At 43.1% G+C, this 9,248-nt stretch overlaps 2 protein-coding genes across 3 annotated transcripts in view; one reads left to right on the forward strand and one right to left on the reverse strand.

The window, feature by feature from the left end:
- LOC109483713 (D-tyrosyl-tRNA(Tyr) deacylase 1-like) overlaps nucleotides 1-2,851 on the reverse strand; it is a 16,917-nt gene extending 14,066 nt beyond the window's left edge. The window contains exons 1-3 of one of the 2 annotated variants that reach the window (XM_019786760.1): nucleotides 2,688-2,851; nucleotides 869-959; nucleotides 364-466 (exon numbers count right to left, since the gene is read on the reverse strand). In XM_019786760.1, the coding sequence (XP_019642319.1) occupies nucleotides 364-466; nucleotides 869-959; nucleotides 2,688-2,730 (237 nt within the window). In that variant the 5' untranslated portion in view covers nucleotides 2,731-2,851. The remainder of the gene's footprint in view (nucleotides 1-363; nucleotides 467-868; nucleotides 960-2,687) is intronic. The other variant, XM_019786759.1, reaches the window with a different exon arrangement.
- Nucleotides 2,852-2,859: 8 nt separating this feature from the next.
- Nucleotides 2,860-9,248, forward strand: part of LOC109483674 (phosphatidate phosphatase LPIN1-like) — a 13,274-nt gene continuing 6,885 nt past the window's right edge. The window contains 3 exon segments of the mRNA XM_019786709.1: nucleotides 2,860-3,005; nucleotides 8,143-8,362; nucleotides 8,706-8,844. Of these exon segments, the coding sequence (XP_019642268.1) occupies nucleotides 8,186-8,362; nucleotides 8,706-8,844 (316 nt within the window). The 5' untranslated portion in view covers nucleotides 2,860-3,005; nucleotides 8,143-8,185.

A 9,248-nucleotide genomic window follows, 5' to 3' on the forward strand; every position in this document is an offset into this window, starting at 1 on the left:
GAATAATGTTATCAGACTACATAAATAATGAATGGCTATTATACAGCCATAAGCAGACCTGTAAAATAACCTGAAATACATAATGTTACATATTTCCCCCCCATTAGGCCAAACCAATTTATTTTCTTGGTTCTTGGATTCTTGCAGGAATTACTATTCACTTCCATGGATGAATAACTGTAAACTCATTTCTTTTGGAGGGATTTCATCTTGGGTTACGGGAAGAAAGCTGTTTACAGTCAAAACAAAGTTGTACCGCAAAAGCACCTACTAGCATTCACTTGTTATGATTTTGCTGTGGAGGAACACCACAAAAACAAAACCACTGCAAACAGTTCAAGATTCATAGTAAAGGGAACTTACCTGACTCACACACAGGATTTCGTAGTTCTTGTCTTTGACACTGTGAGCCCATCTTTTCTCTTGGTCGTCATCAAACACTCTCAGGTTTAAAATCTTTCGGACTCTACAGCAAAGAAAAAGCATATCAACCACGAAATAAATCTCTGCCTTCTCTGATCATAACCAGTATCATGATGTTTGTTTGTGCATTTCCCTCTCCTTCTTTTCAAGCAAGAGCTTGCTTCCACAAGTTTATAAAAAGTCTCATTATTTAATACCTAGCTTTGGTTAGGGACCTGATGGGTCATAAAGCTAGTCAGAAGTTATATATTTGAGAGCTTCACCCTGACCATGAGCATGTTTAAGAACACACCACACGTGAAAATAGTATGAATCCATCTCAGAGTGAGTGGATCAATCCTACAGTCTGGTCTCATGCCGCTTATACTTACTGTACAAAACTGTTGTGTTACGCCAAAAGATAATTTCCTAGTTACGTGAAAACGAACAAAAAAGTGGCTCTTACATATATTCCATGTCCTTTGGTGTGTCATCTCTGGAGACACCAATTAGTACACAGAGGCCCCGCCCAATGGAGCTGACCAACTCATTTCCAACTTCAGAAAAGAAACAAAGGAATACAGAGGAGTATGTAAAAAGTGGTGGCCATCTCCATTGAGATGCTTGATGATGCTATTTCCTCACCATGCTATTTCCTCAACAATGTAAAAACATATTTCACAATGTAGCCCATCAGAATGTATCTAAATATCTTATTATAACAAAGTGAATAACTGCATGTTGGAGGGGTGTCCTGCCTGCATATAGTGGCTGTCTAGATTGTGCTGCCAATACACTATACGAGCGATCGCCATTACGTCATGGTAGGCAAGAAGCTGGTGATGGTTGGTTGATAAATTTCCATATGATAGTCTGCATATGTATTAAAATAATTTGCATGTATATCATGTAAACAAAACAGCGATCACTCGTATTTTGTCTATACTCGTAATGTAATTAGTAACTTTACTGAATCACCGTAGCAACAGGGTAAAAAGCTGAAACTTGGTGTACGAGTCAAACAGGGACTTTTTTCAAATGAAACATTAAAAGAGTGTGGGTTTATAAAGGTATATAATAAAATCAGCTCATGGCACTGCTGGGGTGTTACATAATATTCTGACTTCCCATATTTAAACTTGTTGATGGAATATCCTGAACAAAGATCAGGGGTATGCCCCATAGAAGTCGTACTGCCCAAACAAAACAAACACGTTTCTTTTTACGGCACACGCGCTGTCAGTGACGAGTCTTACGTGTTTTCCTGCCTATACTAGAAACACGGTGTCAGGACAACTCGGCACCTGGGACAACTCGGCCCCTGGCCATTTGGGACAACTCGGCACCAACCCCAGGACAAGTCGGCCCCATAATTTCTCAACAAATCATCAATATTTTGGGCTCCGAGAATTAGTAGCCTCCTGACAATAATCTTAACTTCATTCTTTTCTGAGACATGTTATTCTTTTTGTGATGACGGACTTGACCGCGCCACTCAAAGAGTTAAATCACGAGTAAACTCACGGGGTCATACTATGTATAAATATGCCCGCCCGCCGAAAACATACGAGGATACAATTATAAAAGAACGTTGAACATTTACCACTACATGCTTCACGATTCCATGAAGTTTCTTTATCAATATAAATTGTAAGTCTTGCCGTTTCTTGGATCGGCACGCTTTAGATTACTCGGACGGGCCACGCCGACATAGCGCCGCTAGCGCCAGGGGCGTTACGCTAGCGGCGCAGGCCAAGTCCGTTGTCGCTATAAGAAATACTACAGTGTGTCACTGAGACTCAGAAAAAGTTAAAATCAGAGTCAGGAGGCTTCTAGATCGATAACAGTTACAATTTTTTTACCCAAAATTCATATTATTTGCTGAGAAATTATGGGGCCGACTTGTCTTGGGGTTGGTGCCGAGTTGTCCTGAGTGGCCAGGGGCCGAGTTGTCTCAGGGGCCGAGTTGTCTTGGAATCTAGAAACACTGAGCTGAGCATGACGTATAAATGCCAAGGCCGTCCGCGCGTCCTGGTGAGAGCTCGAGGTGCACGTTCTCGCCTGACCTTTAGCATTTTGGCATTATCATTGATAGTTATACATAGACATCTGACGCTATATATGATGCACACTCGGATGCCAACATCACAAGACCAGGGGATGACGCGGGAAGGGCTGACATAACAGGCATGCCCATGCCTGACCTGACTTTCGTGGCATGCGGCCAACGAACAACATGGTCCGTTGCACGTTGTGTCGGTCGTGCATGCGATCACCCACGTTACCTGAGACGCTAGCTTGCATAACACGTTGAACAACAGCCCTCATGATTGGCGAGGTGTGTAAAGACTCTGCAAATAAAGCGGTAAACACGCCGGTATCACGCGATCGCTTAAAAACTCAGCACGCGACGGCCATTTTGGGTCACGTCCGGGTCATGCTGTGACGTCAACACGACCTTTAACCCTCAGTCATCTGACAATTCGTCGCGGGTAAAAACCGTACGGACGGATCTGGGCCCGAGCGTGCTGTTTTTCACTTTCCCTATCTTTTGGGCAGAAAGGGGAGAATATATTTTCTGCACTGCAACCGTAGTACATAAGGTAAGTCCTACAGAAGTTGTTGGCGAAAATTTGTACAAATGTGTGTGGTAGATTTGGAGAAAATGCCGGTTTCTCCCTGCCGGTGTGACAGATGATCTGTCCCTGTCCACGGGACTGAACACAAACCAACCGCGCTGGCCCTACCGAGATCACGCCACCAAACCCCGTCAGGTCACTACTGGCGTAACAAAGGGTGTGTGAGGGGCGTGTTTGTTTACATATTGTGTAAAAATATCGCCAGATTTTTGTTGATGATCAGGAGTCTGTAAAGGTTCTCGATCAAGACACACGGAAACAGAGTGGCGGTTCAGTGCAACGTCACGTCCAGCTAGTGTGAACTGCACAGTCTGGAAGGTGAGTTTACCGGAAGGAATGTCTACCGTTATGTCTCCTGCCACCCCATATAGGCTGAGCTGGGCCGCAGCTCCCATACGGGGTCGTGTTTGGGTAATTTTTGGCGTCTAGCCGTCAGCTTGTAAAGAAAACGAAGTCGGTTTCGGTTACTCACAACTGACTGAGAATGAGATAAATGGTTCCCCACGGCAAGGCTTGATCGATTGACGTGGCCGTGGAGAAGCTGAAGGTGACTCGATGACCAAATGAAACTTGTCCTTTCCTCAGTATGCTGTCAGTGAAGTTCCCAAATCTCCCCCATTCTGTACCCAACAATTTGACGAGATGTGTATTGAACACTATAAGTTATATTATATATAAGAACGTGGCTATATACACTCCCGGAGTGTATATAAAATCTATTTGTCTTTTATATACACTCCGGGAGTGTATATAAAATCTATTTGTCTTTTATATACACTCCGGGAGTGTATATAAAATCTATTTGTCTTTTATATACACTCCGGGAGTGTATATAAAATCTATTTGTCTTTTATATACACTCCGGGAGTGTATATAAAATCTATTTGTCTTTTATATACACTCCCGGTGTGTATATAAGATTAGTCTTTTATATACACTCCCGGAAAGTTGATAGGGCATTCGAATGATCTGTCGCCGGTGCGAAGACCGCGCGATCGGCTGTGTTATCTGGAGTCACCAAAGGGACCGGGGCGAACCCCGGGTTGGTCTTGGTCTGATAAATGCACGCCAGACCGTGAGGTCGGCGCTTCTTCCGCATGTATTAGCTCTAGAATTACCACAGTTATCCATGTAGGATGTGACGATCAAAGGAACCATAACTGATTTAATGAGCCATTCGCAGTTTCACTGAGACAGTTTAAACTTGCACGTGCATGGCTTAAACTTTGAGACAAGCCTATGACTACTGGCAGGATCAACCAGGTAGCGAGGACGCCAGGGGCGCGCGACCGGTCTCGCCGCCGCCGCCGGGAGCGGAGGGTCCCGGGCCCCGCGCAAGCGGGGCGGGCGGTCCGCTCGACCGAACTTCGGTGGAGATTTCCGTGTTGTTTTCTGATTTTCATCATACAATAAGATAAACTTGAAGACCGAGGTTTAAACTTGGTGCCCCTGAATCCTCAAACACTCACAAAAACCCAAGTTTTGGGCCTACCAAGGAGGCTAGTATTTCGGAGTGTATATAAAATCTATTTGTCTTTTATATACACACCGGGAGTGTATATAGCCACGGCGTATATATAAAATACGTTATATACCAATGACATTTTGCCACCAAATCAATAACTTGGTAACAAAGTTGTCACTTTTGCAATCAGGGAAACCCTCACTGTACAAAACCATGGTACCGGTAGTTAAATTTGTCACAGTTACATTAAAAATAGGCGAGCCTGTTGGCCAGTTTAAAAAAAAAATCATTTGAAAAACTCTGCCTAAGTGTTGAAGGAACCTTGATTTGGCTTGAACCTTGAACGGGGACATCGAGGATGTCAACACGGGAGACAATAGGTTATTCTTCTCCACTCGTCCCTGTCCTTCATCAGTGAGCGGAGTTCTGCTTTGGTGATCATGACTAAGCTTTTTGGTATCAGTGCTGTCTCCAGCATGGGTCCTTCCATCCCTAGATGGAATTAGAAAAGAAAATCTCAACTAAAACAAAACCAAAACTTCGTTTTCATTTAATTTTCTAAATGTCATGAACTATGTGACAAAGCTTAAAGAAAGATGAAGCCATTTGAAATGTTCCCTGTAAAATGAAGGAAGCAGTATTTCATATGCACCTTTCCCCTCCAAATTTGTGCATAGAACAACAAGTCACTTATCACATAATCTTATATCTAATGGAGGGAGATGGATAACCACAATACATATACAATGTTGACAAATACCTGGGTAACCTGATAGGCCCTTTGCTGTCAACACCTGTGGTCACAGATAAATTACTTATTATAAGTGTATCTGAGTAGGTAGAGGGGTACGCCCTTAGGTCACATGTTGTTTTCAACAACAGGCGTAGGTGTATGAAGCACCCAGGGTGTGTACAATTGTAGATTGTAATGTTATGCTTGAGGCAACTTTCAACAGCAAACTCTTTTTGTATGGTAGTCATAGTAGGCAACTTGCTGAAGCGACGGTCACAACCCGCCGTACGTGCTTTTTGTCCGTACGCTTTTTTGGAGGCTACGTCTGCTACGTTTTTCTGAAAACGTGGGGAAGGAGCGGTGTCGACGCACGTCATTCGCACGTCACTCGCACGGTTGCGCAAAGTGTAAGAGTGTGGTCTGTACGCCAAGTCTGGCTGTGAGCGGTTGCGTGCATCGTACGTTGCGGAAGTGGTAAGTGAGTTGTACGTGCTTACAACGTACGATCTCTGTGCGATTGCAACTTTACTTTAAGGAGACGTACTCACACGTGCTTCTTCCGCACGGCACGTACGGGGAACGCGCGTCGCTCGTACTCGCACGTAAGGGTGGTGAATCCGCAGACAGCACGTAGAAAAAGTTTTACATGCACTTAAAGTTCTACGGCGTGTCTGCGTGCTCCCAAATCCGTAGGATTCCGTACGGAGGTGGTACTCACCACGCACGGATGCCCTACGTTTGCTCACGTTTTTGCACGTAGACAGCACGCAGAAGCACGTACGGCGGGTTGTGACCGTCGCTTATGGTACAGTTATATGGGACATGTATGTCTGAGGTGTCATTCAGCAGGTGGCCAAACCATTGGTAGTATGGCTTTCTGAGAGTTTTATATACATGTACATGGAAATTGTATCAAATTGATGTTTGAATTTTTAGAGATCATTAACTGTTACAGCTAGTTGTCGTTTACACCTTAGAAAGGCCAGAAGTAGTCTCTACCAGACTGACAAGACAGGCTGAGGGAGAATAATTTGCCGGGTGGAGTTTGGTTTTGGTAGAGTTCATTCCCTGACCAGTTGCTGACCCTATTTCCCCTGAATCTCACTATCCATAACTCCTTAGGAAGGTCTGGTGGAGGCTAGGTCAGAAGAGGTGTGATGGAACCATGTTCAAACAGACCAGTCAGCAGGGCAGATGTTGGGACTTCCGTTTGCACATATTCAGCCTCAGTGCGACATGCCTAAATCAGAAAGGAATGAAATCGTACACCCGTTTAACACAGTGTTAAATTTTTTTTCATGTAATGTTAGAATTACTTGTACATATACTAAACAAATCATACCTGCACTGCTTGCTTTGCCCAGACAGAAAATTTTATAATCTATGGCTCAAACCGGAAACCATTTGAGTTCTTTTATCAAAGGTTACAACCATCAATAAAACAAATTAAAACAAACATTTTCTGTACCCAATACAGGGATGGTGCAGGTAGAGATAAGAAAATGCCTGCACAGCTCCAATTTTACCTCCACTAATTAACCTGCATATGCAGGTGATATTTCCAACCCTTAAGGCATGTTACCTCCCCAAAATTCACATGGGTACTACAATGATGGCTATGCTTTACATCACATGAACAATCCCAGATTGAGTTATAAACAAATTTATACATTCATGATCTGTCAGGCTTCCTTAACATGGCCCCACTGATGGATGACTCTCACATGAAGTAAAGTGGGCAATCTGCCAACTTGTCCCCTGTCTCCAGGCAATGTACAGTTTGCAAGAGAAACCATGGCCAAAAGGGGGGAAGGTCAGGATAATATATTGGCTGCAGTACAGTAATTGCTCTTCTACCACTACATGAACTTCTTCCTCCTTTCTGAGATCATAGGCCTGTAGTAGATTATCAAGATTTTTTGGTGCTCATTTACAATGTATGTTTCATTGGTTGCTACCGGTATCAGCTCTTGTTGGTTTAATTCCTGTCTCCTATATTTGTAGCCTGGTATCCATCTGTATTTAGCCACGGCGATTGCCTTTCACTCCCAGGGAATGTCCTTGACGTGACAACAAATCAATATCTTAAAATGTTTCGAATACAGCAGCTCTTAAGATCAATATTCACATGATACAGTGAGCGACTGCCTTAATTAGCACTGTAGATTCTGTCCCCCAGGTTTCAAGCTTCTAAAGGCAGTTACTGCCCAAGGCAATGTATCTGGCAGCTATTCAATATTTAAGTTGGTCTGCACACTTTTTCCTTTGATGATAGCTCTGTAACATGTAGCTTAGCACATACATGCACATGCTTGTATGGCATCTTGTGGTAATGGTCTGACAGAGTAATGCTTTATGTTCTGGAACAAAGAGAACAATGAGGTTTCTATGTTTGAGATAATGTTCTGATCCCTTGGGAGCAGGTTAGAGTGAGCAGGTGGGATAATTACATTGTACTGTTTCTCTCTGGTTAGCCTCGGGGCAGGTACTAAAAATACAGACTACTCCAGAATATGTCACTTTACTTGTTGACATGCTGAGTTAATTTTTGATCTTCCTCTATATATACTACAGAGATTGGCTTGTCTCCTGTGGTTTGTAGTGATTGTCAGCATTAAATAATGTTGATGAACAGTATATTCACACTTGTGTTTATGGGGACTTAACGTGGTAGAAGGGTGGTGTTTTAAGTTTGTGTTTGAAACAATTCTGTAGTGCAGTAGCCATACTTAGGTAGGAAATGTTTGCAGATTCATGAATTCTTGGTGGAGAGGTTACAACCAAAACTGCAAAAATAAAACCGTTGTGATCATTTCCAGATTTACAAACTGTTGAAATAATGATTTAATTAAGAGAAAGGGATGTATCCACATTAATTTCTATGCCACTTTCTTGCCTTACAGATTTCAGATGGTGGAGTGAAGAAGCTCAGGGTAGTTACCAGCCATGAATTACTTTGGACGCTTCCTGTCAAACTTCAAAGAGTTCTACAATGAGATCAACGCGGCGACACTGACAGGAGCCATCGACATCGTTGTGGTGCAGCAGGAGGATGGGTCCTACAGCTGCTCACCCTTCCATGTCCGCTTCGGCAAGATGGGCGTCCTACACAGCAGGGAGAAGGTATGCTGGCCTGGGATTTCATTTTCATATCAGTTTAATTTTTTATTCACTTTACGAGCAGATAACACTGGTCTGTGACCTGTATTTCAGATGTCCTTGGATACATTTCATACAGAGGCATTCCAGAACAAAACACTCAGTAATCCTAATGCCTCGCTATCGTTACTTTGCTTAGTTCGGGGTTAAAGGAAGATACGCTGTTTTTTTATGGGAAAATGTATGATTATAAACGTTTGCCTTCTTATAAGGAAGAAGTCTTATGAAAGACTCAAGTCAGTCGTCCGTCCGTCTGTCTACAGTCCTGATCTGAAGTTGTCTGATTTGATGCATTTTCTGTCTCCAGGTGGTTGACATCACCATAAATGGACAGAATGTAGGTTTACAGATGAAGCTGGGAGAAGCAGGGGAAGCTTTCTTTGTGCAGGAGTCGTCTGATGGCAGTGTGGTGCCATTTTACCTGGCTACCTCACCAATACCCTCAGGTTGGTTTGGCCTAGCCTGTGTTACACACTCTCTCACCGTGTTTTTGTTGTTCTCTCATCTGTTCTGTGTACAAATCTGTGGCGCTGTCCCACTTCAAGACAATCTAGGGCAGGCTATGCTAGTCCATGAAAGATTAATGTTTGCAGTATTGATTGTTTTAAGTGTCCCACAACCTCTCTTCTACTGTAACAGCATGAGTTGATTTGTTTATTCTCATGGGGAGGTAGGAAGGTGTTTTAAGTTTGCTATTGAAACAGTTTTGTAGTTCAGTAGTAGTACATTGGAAACACATATTCATGGTGTCACAACAAAACCACCATGATCATTTCAGGATTTACAGCTTATGTCAGTCCAGTCAACCAACACTGGGTACCATTTACAATTACTCCAGACTTTACAGCAC

The sequence above is a fragment of the Branchiostoma belcheri genome, unplaced genomic scaffold (assembly GCF_001625305.1).
Source record: "Branchiostoma belcheri isolate BF01 breed outbred unplaced genomic scaffold, Haploidv18h27 scaffold66, whole genome shotgun sequence".
Classification (NCBI taxonomy): Eukaryota; Metazoa; Chordata; class Leptocardii; order Amphioxiformes; family Branchiostomatidae; genus Branchiostoma; species Branchiostoma belcheri.